A 16725-nucleotide genomic window follows, 5' to 3' on the forward strand; every position below is an offset into this window, starting at 1 on the left:
CCGCTGGGTCTCCACTTCCTAGCTCTGGGATTGTGAGTGTACACTGCCCGGACTGGCCTATCATGTGGCCGCTGGGGACTGAACTCAGTCCCTCTAACATGGCGAGTGTTTCATCTGTGGAGCTGTCTCCCTTGCTCCAAGAGACCCACTTTTAAAATCAAGCTGTCCTTGTCCACAGCTGTCACTGCATCGTGGAAGGAGACGAGGGTCTTTGTGATATGGACAGCGTTTCTTAGTGACTTGTTCATACCATACACGGGGCATCCCTCTGCGGGTCACCTGGAATACCCTGTAGACACCACCAGTGTCATGAGCTAGTGTCACCCACTGGTTCAGATAGTATTCACTGTACTGTCTACTTTCGGGTCCTGGCATGGTGCAGAGTTGGGAGCTGTGTGGGTCCAGGGAGTGTATTTTCTGCACTGATAAGTCAAAGGTGTGTTTCTATCAAAGTGAGCTGTGATGGGATCCAAGGTATGTGTATGGATGAGCTCACCCAAAGGTGGAGAGCTGCCTGTAGTCTCCAAAACTGGATAGGCATGCAGGAATGTTACTGTCCCCTAATTTTTAAATAAGCATATGGCATCACCCCCTGCAGTGGCCGGTTCCTGCTTCTACACTAAGCTGTCCATATGAGAAGCCAGGGTGGGGGGTGGGCACTAATCCTGCCTCCCGGAGAGGGGGGAGGTTGTGCTAGAGTGGCCCTGTTTTCCTCTTTTGGGCTTGCTTGACAGGAACAGCAAGCTGTGGCTATAACTCAGCAGGTATCTGGGTGTGGAGGTCACAGAGGGGTGCATTTGCGTATGTGAGACTTTTTAAGTTTGGTCTTGTAGGTTCCTACCCATGCATGCTGGGAATTTAGGGATGTCTGTCAAACCTTCTGCCTGACGCCTTGCCACAGGCAATGGGCCTTTTTGGCTCCTGATGCTTCCCACGATTCCAGATCACGTTGGTGGTTTAGCCCCTACTCTCCCTTTCTCTTTGACAGCAGCCGGTAATCAGCTGAGTGGGGTATTGAGGGCTCTGGCTCTTGTCACCCACTGCATTCCATCACTGCTCAGGACCAGGAGAGAGTCGCTGTCCATAGCCAGGCCGTGGTGATGTCACCAGAGCTGTTAGGGTCAGAGCCTGGGTCCTGTCAGCCCTAACAAGTCAGACTTGGCTGTCAGTCTTCAACAGGTCAATTCAAGACACAGTAATGTAAAAGCAGGGAAAGGAGATTGATTCAACGTGGCCACACTGGGAAGAGGAATAGAGGTTCAGTGACCCCCCAAGTCCATCTTCTAGGTCCTGACATGAGGTTTAGGGTTAAATAGAGGGCACGAGGTTAAGTGTAGCTAAGCAATCCTGGTCAAGGTGTGGCCTCACCCATCACTAACCAACAATTGTCTCAAGTCCCGCCCAGCACTGACCAACCATTGTCTCAGGTCCCGCCCATCACTGACCAACCAGTCATTGTCTGGGCTACAGTTTCTCCTGCAAGAGGGTCTGACAAGCCATCAGAACTGAGTGAAATCTCTTCCTGGGAGATGAGTTCCCGTGGCTTCAACCTTTCCCTCTTCCCATCATGAAGAGAAGAAATCACAATTCCTTGGAGTCGATTGTCTCACTGGTCTGAATGCTGGTGGACAGGGAGACACACGTGTCTCCAGAGCATCTTAGTTACTCCCAGTGTGGGCACAAGGATGAACTTGGCCATCCACCTGCTGGGAACAGAAAGGGATAGAAGGTTCCAGCTCATGTTATGTGCACATGACAGAACATGGTACACAGCCATGCACTCAATCCGCTGCTGCTTCCAGTAATAAGGGCACAGCGAGCTTCCTGCTTTCCTGACTTCGTGGTCTTGTCCTGGCTTCCTACCTCCAGCCCTGTCAGCCAGTGGTCTGCCACGCATCACGGTCTCAAGACTGGTCTAACACTGGGACCCTCAGTGACTCCCTGCTATCCTCAAGACACTTGTCACAGTCACACGCCCGGGTCCTCTGCTCTGTACTCTCCTCTATGATCTTACAAATCCAGATGCACAAGACCCCCCTGCTAGCAAATTAGTTTGCTTTTCATGTGTCAATGTTAACGAATCTAATTTTTAAAAATTAGACATTATACCCCGCTTGTGTTCAGCCAATGAGATGCAGCTGCTGGTCAGGGAAGGTTTGGTGTGGGGGTGGCAGTCATAAACACCACGCCCCTTCTGGCACATCTGAGTCTTCTACGTCCACATTTCTTTTTCTGGGCTCTCCAGCATCTGGGGCTGGCACTGTGCCCGCTGTGCACACCCGGGAAAGGTATGCTTGTGATTCTGAGCCCTTTGGACCCTTCTCACTCCCACCCACCTCACCTACCCCCAGCAGCTTCCACAGCACTTTCCAAGAGGTCTCCCTGCAGCGGGTCCTGTCTGGGCTTCTCCTAGTTTTCCTTGAGGTCAGCAAGTTCTCTGGCAGGGACAGTGCCCAGTACCTGGAACCCTAGGCTCTAGCACTGGGCTTTGTTCCATTGTGATGTTTCTTTGGTGTTCTTGGTTGGATTATGGGAGAGGGAAGGACTCCATGCAAATGCAGAGTTCACCACCACATTCTATAGTTACCAGCAGCTCCCAGGGTGGCGGGTCTTTTGTTCTCTCAGGAGAAGGTAACACCTTGAAGGATGGACAATAGCACTCACCACTCTTTCTGGAAGTCTGAGCCTTCCTGGTACACGGAGGCTCTCTTCAGACACTTATCAATGAATTAGTGAGTGAATGAATGAAGTAGTCAAGAAGCAAACCATTTTCCTCCGTGGTCTGGCGTAGATGGTCCCTGCCATCCTGAGGCCACTGGGTTCCAAGTGTCTCACTTCATTCTCCAGAGAAGTGGGCTCTCTTCCCGTGGTACTTAGAAGGGAAGGTGTCTTGGTGGACCGGAAAAGAGAGGGTGCTGCTTCTGGGGGGAGTAATAGAAATGCCTGGGTGTCAGAATTAGGGACAGGAACAGTCCCGGTTCCAGCCTTTGTAGCCTGGAATCTCTGGCTGAGCACGCATTCCCTCCAGCAGCCTTGAGTGCTGCAGAGTGAGTTGCAGGGCAATAGTTGGGGGCACGGTAGCTCAGAGGGTGAGGACTCTAGGAACCAGGATTTCCATGCAGTGGGCATGGAAACCAGCCCTGCAGTTCGTTGAAGCCAGCCAGGTGTGGGGCCCAGAATTGTCTTTGGACTCTTGCTTTCATGGGCAGTATGCATGTGCCTCCCTGAGCCTGAGATGGGACAGGCAGGATGAGCATTGCTCGCTTGCAGGGCTGGATGTGTACCTGCCCGTGAATACGACATTGGAGTAGACCACTCGGGAGTCTCAGGAAGGAAGCCTCTCTCAGGGTTGCTAAGGGGCACATGGGAGGCAGCTACTAGATAGGGAAGCTGGTGTTACAGCAATTAGCTGCTAATGCCTCAGAGGTGGCAGAGGTGGCCCTGCAGTTAGCACTCCTATGTGACTCAGAGACCTGCTAATGGGACCCACTAATGAGGCCTTCGCACCTCCCAGAGTCTCTTTTCCGGGAGAAGGTGGTATCTGTTACTCCAAGGAGAGGCTCCAGAGAGAACTCACAGGAAGGAGACTGCAGCTCACCTGTCCCCTCCCTCTGTAGACACGCCCATGGTCCTTACTGAATACCAAGATTAATAAATGGCACATTCCCCGTGTGTCAGCCCAGTCCCCGGGTGGGGTGGGTGTCTGGTGGGCTGTACCTGCTGAAACAGCACAGGCTTTGTGCCCTGTTCCGTGAGCTCCCCATGCACAAGTTCAAGACACTTGCCCATCTCTGTCTCGGGTGCTTGAAGGCGATCACTCTCTAAATGCCAGGACCTGCATGCTGACTTCTTCTCCCGGACACCTGCCTGGCTTGGGTTCGAGACACTCGGGGTAGAAAGGGGAAGGAGGCTGAATACAGCTTTCAGACCTCTGCAAACTGGTCCCACTTCTCTCCCGTGAAGCCTTTGATTCCCTGACGGTGTGAGAGCCACAGGGACAAACCTCTCTATGCTATGCAATTATTTGGGTACCATAGACAGGGTTCCTGACCTGAAGATTCTATAGTAGCTGGATTGTTGGTCAAGGTCAAATGCCTCATGGAGTCCAGCTTCTCACCCTTGGCCATCCCTCCCCTGGGACATCCTCAGACCAGCACAGCCCATTCTGCAGGTACAGCAACTTCCTCTGGCATTCAGTAGCCCGGCACTACACAGCCTTTCCAATACTGCCTGCTGGCAGGGTCTGCATGCAGCCTGGTCTCTGGATCAGGAGTTCCCTGGTACCATCTTGCATGTCCTCTGCCTACATTCCCCGAGCCTCAGGGACAGTGCCTCCCCTCTACCCAACCAGAACTCTGTCCTGGAGCTCCCAGTGGGATGAGGGAGGGAAGAGCGGAGACCTCCATGGTCATGGGTGCACACATGCAAATATGCATTTGATGTGGCACCCGTGGTCGGTGATGGGTGGGATGAAGGCAGATGAAGAGGCGGGCAGTAGAGAATGCCAGGGACCACTTTCTATAGATGAGCACACTCTATCCCTATTAGCCATGTCTACCCCCTGTTCCATGGGCAGCTATAACCCAGGAAGGCAAGAGTCCTGTGTCTTCCCCTCTCTCTGCATGCTGTCCCTAGACATGCCCCTGGTGCATAGCTGATGCCAGTGCATTTTCGCAGAATGATAGAGTGAACGGATGGGTGGATGGATGGATGGATGGATGGATGGATGGATGGATGGATGGGTGGGTGGGTGGGTGGGTGGGTGGGTGGGTGGATGGATGGATGGGTGGATGGATGGATGGATGGGTGGATGGATGGATGGATGGATGGATGGGAGAGCTCTTAAGTGAACGGAGGGATGTAGTCTGATGAGTAGCCAAAGTGCCCCTTGGTCTCCTCTGCCCAGTGAGGATGACTGTGTGTCAGAGCCCAGGGTGTCCCTTCCTGAACCTATGCTATCCACTGAGGTCTGAGGGTGAGGTTTTGGGGAGGCAAGCGCAGTGGCGGTATTGGCATTGATAATGAGAATGTTGGAGGAGGACGAGGAGGAGGAGGAGGAGGACATGGAGAAGAAGAGAAGGTGGCAAAGAGAAAGGAAGAGGAGGAGGAGGGGGAGGAATCTTGGCCCTTTTTCCCACTCCCCCTCACCCAATGTAGAAGCAAGTCTTACGTCACAGCAAAGACAGGTATCCCCGCCCATCGCGACCGACCACAGTGCAGAGAGGGCTCAAGGATGTCAGAAGAGTGGTCGACGCTTCGTTCTACCAGCAAGCATCAGAGCCAGGATGGAGGCCAGGGCTGCCTCTGGCCTTGTGTTCTCAGAAGTCTCACCAGCCCCAAGAGTGTCCCGTCATGAAGGCTGGGCAGTGCTGCGGCAGGGGGGTGGCAGAGCACAGACTATACTGGCCGTCTGTCTCCCCCTGGCCAGGGGGCACCTGAGGTGGGGCCGAGCAGGAAGTGATATAACTGGCTTCCTGTGTCTAAGGCTCACAGGACTCTGGACAGAAATCCATGCAGGTGTCTGGGGCTGAGCCGCTGGCACTGTGGCCAGGGTCCTAGCGATCTGGGTAATTAATAAAGTCATGCAGCTGGCTTGTCGTTTACTCTATGTGTGCTGCTTCTTTTCCTGGGTGCCAGGAGGCTCAGGCGGGTGGGCGCCATCCTCCTCCGCAGCCCACGCGGTGTCCCTTGTGGGAAGGTACCAGTTATCTCGATGGACATCCCCACCCAGACGCCCCGTCCTCCGGGTCCCCTCTGAGATTCCCTTCTCCCTCCACACCGCGTGCCTCTCTGGTGCCTGCTCCAGGGTACAGAGGGAGTTAGGTACTGCACCATGAAATGCATTTGGCGACATCTCCACCACATGAGCCGGAGGTTTAGGAGACTTGGCCTATTCCTGTGCTATGTCCTGTTGTGCCAAGAATGTTGCCGGGACCAACTGGCTGGCAGTTCCGTACCCATCTGGCACCAGTGGGTGGAGGAAGGAAAGGGAACGGGGAGGATCATGGGATAGACTGCCTTGGGAAGGGAGAGACCCGTCTGCATCTTGCGTGGACTTCCCATGTGGCCATGGGGAAGTGACGGCAGGAGGCACCCAAGACTGACCTGTATCTTTCAGCTGTCATTGTCCCCGATACGTCCTGTCCCCCCACCCCGGCTATTTGCCAAGTGTTTGCTTAACTTGTGACACTGCCATGGGGGATGTCATCTTGGGACCCCTTAGGTATTGGGTTGGGGTACTTGCAGAGAGGCCCCATGAACAGAGCATCCCTAGGCTCGTCTTGAGAGACATGGGAAGCTAGTATGCTGAGAGCCCTCAGGATCTACCTCATGCTGGCCCTTCCTTCCCGAGGGCCGCAGCTCCTGCTTTGCAGATGGGTCACGGTGGACCACTCTGCGGCGGGCGGCGGGGAAGGTGGGCTGCAGAAAGCCCCGATGGGAAGCTGGCCCTCGCTCACCTCCCAGAACCTGTTGCTTCTGAGGTACAGTCACTCCCAGTGCTGCTCTCCAGGCCTTTCTGCGGCCCTGGAGTCTGTTTAGACCAAGAGTCTCAGTCCCTCCCCTGGTGGCGAATGGACCCCAGGCTGTGGGAGGTTTGGGGTGGCTGTGTGGTCATGGGCATGGCGTGGGGCTTGAATAGGGTGAAGGGGCTTTTTTGGTCAAGGTCCATGGCTTAAGTCGGACCTGCAACTTCTTCCCAAGAATCATGGGAAGTTTGGATCTAAGAGCTTGGATGGCACGCAGGGCATGACCACTGCTAGAAGTGACAATATCCCTTGCCGGGGGAGGGGTCTCCTGTTTACGCTGTGACATCTGGGTGGGGATCCAGTGTGAGCAGTTGGTGGTGGCACTGTTCTGGACCCGGCTTGTCTCCTGTAGTCCGTTCTTGTTGAATTTTGTTTTCCATCTGAACTACACTTCTAGCAAAGCCCCATGTGACTGAGGCCCTGAAACACCCTGTGTGGGGTGTCCCTGTCCCTCCTTACCCAGCCCCAGCAGCAAGCCTTTGGCTCTGTACAGGTAGAAATGCATCCTCTGCACACACCAGCTTGGGCCTGCACACCACCCTGGACATAGCCCTGCGTATCACCCTGAACACTGTCCTGTACACACCAGCTTGGACCTGCACACCGCCCTGGACACTACCCTGAACACAGCAGCTTAGATCTGCACACTGCCTGGCACACTGTCTATACACCATCCTGCACATGGAAGCAGCATGATTTTTCACATATATTTTTCAGGGTTTTTGAGACAGGGTCTTCCCGCGTGTGTGACTGGCCTGGAACTCCTCACGCAGCCTCTCCTGCCTCTGCCTCTCTGCATCTTCACGCCCACTTGCATGGTAGTTTTGACCTCATGGTTCTCCTTGGGTCTCTCCGTGTCTGCGCTTGTGGCATTGCCTGATTCTCATCCATATCTGTACCCTGGTTATGGAGAGGAGAGCCAGCTAGCCACTCCCCAATAGATCTGAGGCAGGTAAGCATAGGGGTATCCTGGGATATCACTTATTTGGGTCACACCCCCTCTTCTAGTAACACTCTTGGAGGACACAGCTCCTTCGCCTGCCTGAACTACACATGCACACCCCTCTACAAACAGTGCTCCTAGCCACCTGAACCCCACTCGTGTCCCTGCCGGCATTGGACTGCACATATACCCTTTGCTAAACGAGGGCTGTTTATCTTCTGTTTGCAACCGCCAAACTTAAAGACAGTTTCATTCGATCGTACTCCATGTCCAGGCACGAGACCGGAAAAGGGTGATCTGATCTGAGCTCATTCAGGGGTGCATGGATGCTTCTCAGTAACTAGCCCTTCCTTCTCTTGAACCTCACGGAAGGAGCCCCAAGGAATATATTATTGGGTCCTTGACTCATGTGGCCCGCTGTTCTCTTTGGTTTAAGTAACACTCCCCCACTGCTTTTGCAAACCGGGTTAGCTTTTATCTCGATGCCTTAAACAGGAGACCAGACGTCTGGGAACACACCATTCGGACCCAGACCACAGGTAACAGGTGGACCTGCAGGTTGCTGTCCGTCCCTAGCATGATATGCTGCACTACCTGGGATTTCCTGGGCCATCTGTCCACGTGCACCTTCCACTGTGTGTACATGTCCTAGTCACCAGCAAGGAGGCACCCAAAGGCCAGATGTTCCCTTTGTCCACAGCCATCTCCTGTGCCAGTCTGGTTGCCAGACCCATGTTGGTTGTGTTGTGTTCTGCAGCTGGTCCTGGTCTGTGCCAAGCTCTCGGACAGCTGATAACCAGGAGAAGGCGGTTCGGGGGTATTTTGGGGTTCCTTGATGCTTGTGTGTATAGTACATAATCCAAGGACTTGGCCCATTCTAAGCAAGGAAAGGATGAAGATTTCCTGGAGGGGAAAACACTTACTCTCAGTACATTGTTTACATCTAATCTGTGTGTTTGATGTACAGTCCACAAGCAGCAGGCATCCCTGGGTAGTTATGAATACAGCACAACATATCTGGAGATGACAATATCATACCCAGTGTCAAAACTCTGGACATCCCTGACCGAGGCAGAGGGAAAGAGAGCAGTGTGGATGGTGGGCACAGCATGTGCAAAGGTCCTGGGGCAGAGAGTAGCTCACCGTGCAGTCAGCCAGCCTTTAGACAACCGTGGCCAAGAGGCAGGGTGGGCAAGGGCTGTGAGCCGTGGGGGATGTGGAGGGAAGGTCTCCACAGAGGGAAAATGGATCACAGCACTCATGAATTACCCCGCCTCCTGTGTTCTCCCTGTGCATCAGAGGAGTCCCAGAGACAGCCCATGGCTGCGCCTATTCCCTGACCTATATGCTGTATGAGGTCACCTGGGATGATTGCCTGGGTCCCGGGAACCTGATAGTCATCCACTGAGACCCTTGCCTGTGTTCTTATCTTGCAGATGAGATGGACCAAACTCCCCCAGCACGCTCAGAGCCTCTGGTCTCAGGGATTCGAACTCCCCCTGTGCGGAGGAACAGCAAGCTGGCCACCCTGGGCAGGATCTTCAAACCGTGGAAATGGCGGAAAAAGAAAAACGAGAAGCTGAAGCAGACCACGTCAGGTGAGAGCCCGGGGAGAGGGGGGTGGCACCAGCTGGGAGTCCCCACTCCACGCAGAGCGGCTCAGCCTCCCCCTGGTTGCTGTATTTCACTGGCCACCTAGTAGGGGTGGCCTCACGGGGCACTGTGCACACCCCAGACATGATGGGTCATGGCCTTCTAACAGCAGGCGCCCTTGGCTGCCTTTTCCTAAAGACTTTTATGTGTGTGAGTGTTCTACTGAATGTGCTTGTGTATATGTGTACCATGTGTGTTCCTGGTGCCTGCAGAGGCCAGGAAAAAAAGGGGGTTAGATCCCCCCGGGAACTGGAGTTACCAGCAGCTGTCAACTGCCAGAGTGGGTGTTGAAAACTGAACCCGGGTCCTCTGGAAGAGCAGCCAATGCTCTTAACTGCTGAGCCACCTCTCCAGCCCCCAAGGGCTGCCATCCTCAGCCCCAGACCACACTCCACAAGCTCACAAATGACTGCAGCTCTGGCCCTCCCCTTGCTATGGCCCTCACTGCTCCCGGGATCTGCCTGGGTGACCCCGAGGGTTAAGATCCACGCTGGGGTTGGACTAGAGAGATGGCTCAGAGGTTGAGAGCACTGACTGCTCTTCCAGAGGTCCTGAGTTCAATTCCCAGCAACCACACAGTGGTTCACAACCATCTATAATGAGATCTGGTGCCCATTCTGGCCTGCAGGGATACAAGCAGACAGAACACTGCATACATACATACATACATACATACATACATACATACATACATAATTAATTAATTAAAAAGATCCACGCTGGGGTGCAGTTTCTGCCCCAGCAGGCAGGCTCACGCCCCAGTTGTAAGCACTGTCTCGGGACGCTCACCCCACCACCTCCTCCTCCTGCGCCAGGGTCCACAGGGTCCCTCCACTCATTAGTGCTGCACCCTGATGCCCAGTGGCAAGTGGGGCTGTCCCATTGCCTCTGCCATCCCGGAATCGACCTTGTGACTGGTTCCAAGAGTGCACAGCGGCACGGTGCACAGAATGGAATGACCAAATAAGAGGCCACAGCACCTGGCAAATGTGCACCTCCCATGGGGCCCCCTCTCATGTGGGCCTACCCCTCCTTTGAGAGGGGAAAGGACCTGGAGAGGAGGCTGCTCTCTCCCAGGGCAGGGGGTGGGAACTTGAACACTGGCTACCAAGCCTGGGTTCCTGGAAGGCTCACCTTCCTGAGCCGCCAACCCCAGGGGCCAGGAAGCCTGGGCCTTAGGGCCCTCCCGCTGAGCTGCTTACCTATCTCAGCTGCAGCTATAAGCAATTAGTGAAGTTGCTGCATGTGGGGAGCTGGTCCCTGGCCCCAGAGACGTGCCTGGCAAGTGCCCCGTCTCAAGCCATTGCCTCTGGGGTCCCAGGGGGGCCCCCAGCTTCCTGCCCAGCTCTGAAGAGACACATGCTCTGTCTGTCTGTGTATGTGTGTGTGTGTCTGTGTATGTGTGTGTGTCTGAGTGTGTGTCTGTGTGTATGTGTCTGTATGTGTATATATGTGTGTGTATGTGTATATGTGTATGTGTGTGTCTGTATGTGTGTATGTGTATGTCTGTGTGTGTGTGTGTGTATGTGCATGTGTGTCTGTGTGTGTCTCTCTGTGTCATTGGTTGGACCCCGAGTCAATGCAGGCTATGTCCTGTGTCCTAGCATGACTTCCGGGAACACCCCAGGCGCAGTCAGAAGAGGGGTTGACCAAGGTATGTCTGGTGGTGGATCCCCTGGACGCTGTTACCTGGGGTTGGCTGGAAGATGCTTCCCGAGGAGAGAAAGCTGGCACTAGTCACAGAAAGGTCTCCTGAACGCTGGGGGTCAAGGGAGGGTGGCTCTGTCATCTGTGAGTGAAGGAGCTATAGTAGGGGGTGAACTGCCTCGGGGCTAGAGTCAAGGAGGGTATCATGACAGCACATCGCAGAAATGACACCCTCAGCATGTCCCGGGACCCTCTCTCCTGTGGCTGGAGTTTTGGACCTTGCTTATTACTTGGCTTAGGTAGTAAACTCAGAACTGATGTACCCCATGCTCTATCAGGGAACAAGTCCCCAACCTCAGGCACTGCCATCTCCCTATGTTTCTCTGTTCACCAAGAGTACATGGTGGTGGCGTGGTGAGCCTGCACTGCCTCCGGCTGTGACTTAACTCGGCTTTTGTGTGTCCTGCAGCCCTGGAGAAGAAGATGGCTGGCAGGCAGGGCCGGGAGGAGCTCATCAAGCAGGGACTGCTAGAGATGATGGAGCAAGGTAAGCAGGCTCCGGGGGGGGGGGCAGACCTACGTGGGGTCCCTAGGGCATAGGGGAACACTGGGTGGAGTCACAGTGGACAGGAGGTGGGACCTTCAGGGGTGCGGGGCCCTTGGTGGAGACTGTTAAGTCTGATGGCTCTCAGAGCTCGGAAAAGCCATCTGAGAAGGGAGGAGGTTATACCGTGCCCAGTGGAGGCTGTTCTCCAGTTCTCCAAGGGTGGAGTGATGGCTTGAGTCTGACTGTTTTATCTCCCTAGCCCCCCGGGGTTTCCCTTTCAGTTAGGAAGACAAAAAACAACTGTATAAGTTAAAAATGTTATGTTCGATGAATAAGGGGGAAATGAAGACAGAAACTTGATTTTGGTCAACACTAAATTCTTAGTTTGAATAATGGATGAAGTAAACTTGTAGACGTGATGCCGGGGGCTTCCCTAAACTCCGTGTGTTTGTCAGATGGATGAAGCCAAACCCAGTGACGGTTTGCAACCAGGTCAGCAGGCTGGGGTGTAGAGTCTTCTCTGCCATTTCGCATGGCTTCTAGACACAGTTAGGAAGAAGCTACCTAACCTTGTCTGGAAAAAGATATGAACATTTTCGGCATTGGGGTGTTTTCCTTTATTGCTATAATGAATAATCAGAGGCAGGATAACTTTATAAAGAAAAGAGGTCTGTGTAGCTCATGGTTTGGAGATTCAGGGCCCTAGAGTGCTCAGTTCTCATAGTGGCCTTTACTATGGCTTGGATAGGAGATGACTCCCCAGAGGACATGTGGTCACAGGGGGCGGGGCTCACCCAGCAAAGGATATCTAGACTGTTGTGAGATATTTAGGGAGTGCCTCCCTGGAAGAGTGCACCCTGGCGTTTATTAAGTTTAGTACAGCTTCTAGCCGGGCTGCTTGGTTTGCTGACCCTCAAAGGCCACACCCCTAGTGCCACTGGTGCATGCTGTCCATCATGCCTTTCCCGCCATGGTGGATGGTAACTCAGATGATCTGCCCTTTGGAAAGCTTTGTCTTGCTGCCTGTTTGGTTATGGTGATGAGAAGGAGAGTCACTAAAGCAGCCTCCTTGCTGGCAGAGTGCCAAGGCAGCACATGGCACTGTGTGAGCGCAAGTTACGCCCTGTGACTCAGTGCATGAGCTCCATCTCTATCTGGCTGTCTCTCCTCTCCTCCCCAACCCGGGGCTCCGTCCTCATGACCTCACTGAACCCCAACCACTTGCCAGTTACCTGACTGCTAGGTTAAGTTTCTACCTTCTAAATGATGCCATCAACCTATGACTTGCAGACTTAAACTCCTGCCAGAGTTGTGGGGGCTCGCTGATCACAGGGGTCACGCAGTCCGCTGCAGAGGCAGAAGCAGACACAGAAAGATGCGTGCCGAGGAGGCATGGCCATGCACCAGGAAACTTCATTTATGGCCATGAAGATTCGAATTTTCAATCATTTCATGAATCACGAACTATTTATCTTTTTTTCGGTTTCCTTCCCAGCCGTTCAAAGATGTGAGGTCCATTGTTAGCTCAGGGACACAAAAAGCAGGTGGAAGTCTGGCTCAGGCCTGGCCTGACTTCCACACAACACCCTTTCAATCCTGCAGCGTGACTTGGCCAGGAAGTAGAGTGGTCAGAAGCAGTCTCCACCCCAGATAGCTAAGCATTCAGGTGTCAACGGGCACTGCAAACTGTTAGGGAGAGCCGCCCCGTGTGCCAGGTGTCAACGGGCACTGCAAACTGTTAGGGAGAGCCGCCCCGTGTGCCAGGTGTCAACGGGCACTGCAAACTGTTAGGGAGAGCCGCCCCGTGTGCCAGGTGTCAACGGGCACTGCAAACTGTTAGGGAGAGCCGCCCCGTGTGCCAGGTGTCAACGGGCACTGCAAACTGTTAGGGAGAGCCGCCCCGTGTGCCAGGTGTCAACGGGCACTGCAAACTGTTAGGGAGAGCCGCCCCGTGTGCCAGGGTCTGTGTTAGCTGACAGATGAACCAGCTGCTGAGACGCTGTCCTCCCAGAATACAGAGTCTGTGGGACACACATGGGCACTTGGAGGGGTGCCAGGTGTGAGAGATGTTTGTGTCCTATAGGTGAGTGAGGAGCTCTGTATAGTTTTTACTTGGTTGCACGGGATGCACAGGGGAAGCTAGTTTTGTCCCTGATGAGCTACCCCTGGGCACTTTCAGGCGCCCTCTGCTATTGGGCAGCTCTTAAATTAGGCTCTCCAGGGTAGGGCTGCAGTCCGTACCCGATAGGCCTCCCCAGCTGACTCCAGCTTCCTGCAGAGACACGGGAAGTGGCTCTCCTGGGTGTGGAGACTGTCTAGCAGCCCTGGGAGCAGTGAGTACCAGGTCCCAGGGTGCGGGGGTTCAGGTGAGGGACCGGAAGGCCTAGAGGACTGCGAAGGGCAAAGGACTTAGGTGGAAAATGCCCCTTTCTTCCCTCCAAGGCGGGGGTAACAGGGGCATGCCCAGACTGTCCCAGGGACAAGGTCTGTGGCTATGCAGAGAGCTTGTCCTTGTCTGTGAGCAAAAGCAGGTGTCTCAGGCTGCAAAGACAAGGGCCGCAGAGGTTTTCTGGAGGCAGGGGACTCGCTTTCCCCGGGACACCATGGGGTGGAGTCCTTTGCCTACTTGTGAGTATGCACCATAAGCAAACGCTGCTGTAGTCCTCTGCTGGGTGAAGGGCCGAGCTTGGGAGGAGGCAGGCCAGGGGCCCTGAGCACAGGGTCATTTTAGCCAGGACCGGACTTCACGGCAGCTCCTAAGTGTTGCACCTTCCAAGTCGAGGAGCGCCGGAGCCCAGAAGGGGTCAGTGTAAAGACTAGGGATCACAGTACCTCAGCCATCCCCCTCGAGGATGGATGCAGGTGTTAGGGTAGATTTGAGGTGGGAGCTGGAGGCCAGCTTTGTGGACAGTGGGTTACCGATTCTGGCTCAGCTCCCCTTTCTCCCAGCTGAGGGGGATCAATTTGCAGCCAGGGGTGCCCCCTTGTGGTCGACCGCCTCATGGAGCCTGTCACACGGAGGAGAACAAGACTTCATTGCAAGGCAGCTCAGGAGGCTGCAAAGGGACAGTGAGAGGGAGGGAAGACCTGGCCACAGATATCCCCAGACACACCCAGAATCCTCAGTGGACCCAAGAACTCACATCCCTTCGGGAGGGGGGAAAGTCCTGAGCGCCTGACACCCAACGGCTGTAAATGGACACACATACACACACTTCCTGAAGCAAATCCGGCAGAGGGATGGCTTGGCCTCTGAACAGGGGTGGCAGGAGAGACCCTGTGCGTCCCCGGGAGTGTCAGGGACCCTTTGCTGTCTCAGTGCATTGTTTACAGGTATGATAAACCAACACACACCGTGAGCTCCTTGGCTCCGCGCTTAGCGTTTCTCCCACGCTGGATGTCCGTCCGCTGGGTTGCAGGAGGGACCTTGTTTGTGGCACTGTCAGACAACTGTGCTGTGGGGGAAGAGAGGGAGCCCTTCCCCACTCAGCCTCCTCAGCCCATTTAGCCATGTCTGGGAGTGTCTCCAACCCACCTTCTCGAGTAGGAACAGGGTCCTGCCCATTTCTGGCGCAGATAGTACTCATTCCTTATGGCCTCCCTTCCCCCACCCCTTACCCTGCATGTGTGGACTTGACGTTTTCTTTAGCAACTTAAGGACTCTCCTATCCCAGCACTGGATATTTTGTAAGAGACACATTTCATTATTGCTGTGCTCACTGACCTGAGAGTCTGGAGGCTCCCAAGGAGCGGGGCAGTGGGAAGGATGTCTGGTTTCTGCACATTGGCCTACACACTACCTGGTATGCACACACGTGCTCCCACTGCGATCATGTATGCACGTGTGCTTCTGTGCATGTCTGTGTCAGGTTCCTGTGAAGCGGGTGCATATCTCCACATCCCCCTTGCAGCTCTGGGAAGGGAGGGACAGCAATGGACAGAAAGGTTGGCTGGAGGAGGCCAGATGACCTGGGGAGAGAGGAGCAGGGCACGAGAGCCCCACCCAGCGTTTCTTAGCAACAGGCCTTGCCACCAGGACTATTTTGGGAACCGTAGCTTCTTCCTGAGTGTGATTCTAGGCAGGAGCTCTATGCACACGGGACAGCAAAGCCGCTGAGTGCAGGGTCCAGGCAGAGTTGCAGGCCTACAGTGCTGAGCAGCCCTGCTGGGACCGGGTAGGCTTTCGGGGGCAGCTACTGCTACTTGTGTTGTTTGTTGTGGTGGTGACGATGAGATGCAACTGTAATTAATAACAGACATGGGCCCTTAGTCAGGCTTGAGTCCACCTAAGCGGTGAGCAGTTGCCTGGCTCACGCTCACACAGGGGAGTGGGGACGCAGATGGCCAGGACCCACCACACCCTCATCTGTCTCTAGCACAGGACCCACCCTGGTGGAGGTGACAGAGTTGTTGGGGTGTCGTTAGGGTTAGAGTCTGGGCTCTGGCAGTCTCTAAGAAGCTGGGTTCATCAACCCATCCTCAATGAGACCAATTGAAGACACAAATGAATAGAGAAAAAACAGATTTATTCAGTGGAAGGACAGAGTGGTCCCTCGACTCCCTAAGTCCTGAGGGGAGGGTCAGGTTCAAGCAAAGGCTGTAGGGTGTATACCAATGGCATCCAAAGTCAGGGTGTGGCCCCTCAGCCCCACCAGGACCCTGCTGTCGCTCCAGCAAGGTGTTCTGAGAAGTCAGGACTGTGTGGAATCTTCCGGGAGGACAGTTCCCCCAGCTGGCACAGACTTCACCTTCTCCTCCTGGCATGAGATCCCCGGGGTGGTTCCTTGGGGACTGTTGTTGGCCAAATGGAGGGCAGGATTGTCTTCTGAAAACCTCCATTCCTGACAGGATAGCGATTGTAAAGCTACCACTCCTGTCTGTCAGACTGTTTCACTGAGCAACCAGTGAGAACACCTGCTGCAGACAACATGCGTGAACATAGAGCATACATGCACAGTGAAAGCACATGTGTGTTCTATGGGATATGTGTGTACATGTATACATGGATATGCACACAGGAACATATACACAGGAGCACAATACACACAGGAACACAATACACACAGGAGCACACGTGTACACACAGGAGCACACGTGTACACACAGGAGCACACGTGCACACACAGGAGCACACGTGCACACACACAGGAGCACACGTGCACACACACAGGAGCACACACACACACACAGGAGCACACATGAGAGCACATGCACATACAGGAGCACACACACGGGATCACACATGTACACACAGGAGCATACATGCACACACAGGAACACACACACAGGAGCACATGTACACAAGAGTACACATGCACACAGGAGCCCACACGCACACACAGGAGCACACATGCACACAGGAACACACACACATAGGAGCACACACACGGTAGCACACATGCACACAC

The 16725-nt window shown here is 54.4% G+C and overlaps 1 protein-coding gene across 4 annotated transcripts in view; it reads left to right on the plus strand.

Annotated features, from left to right (window-relative positions):
* The window catches only part of Phactr3 (phosphatase and actin regulator 3), a 228495-nt gene that overhangs the window by 139537 nt on the left and 72233 nt on the right, over window positions 1-16725 (plus strand). For all 4 annotated transcript variants that reach the window (XM_040732723.1, XM_005074501.4, XM_013116588.3 and 1 more), the window contains exons 2-3: window positions 8907-9068; window positions 11240-11317. In XM_040732723.1, coding sequence (XP_040588657.1) covers window positions 8907-9068; window positions 11240-11317 — 240 coding nt within the window. The remainder of the gene's footprint in view (window positions 1-8906; window positions 9069-11239; window positions 11318-16725) is intronic.

This window comes from Mesocricetus auratus, unplaced genomic scaffold (assembly GCF_017639785.1).
Source record: "Mesocricetus auratus isolate SY011 unplaced genomic scaffold, BCM_Maur_2.0 Super-Scaffold_100028, whole genome shotgun sequence".
Taxonomy (NCBI): domain Eukaryota; kingdom Metazoa; phylum Chordata; class Mammalia; order Rodentia; family Cricetidae; genus Mesocricetus; species Mesocricetus auratus.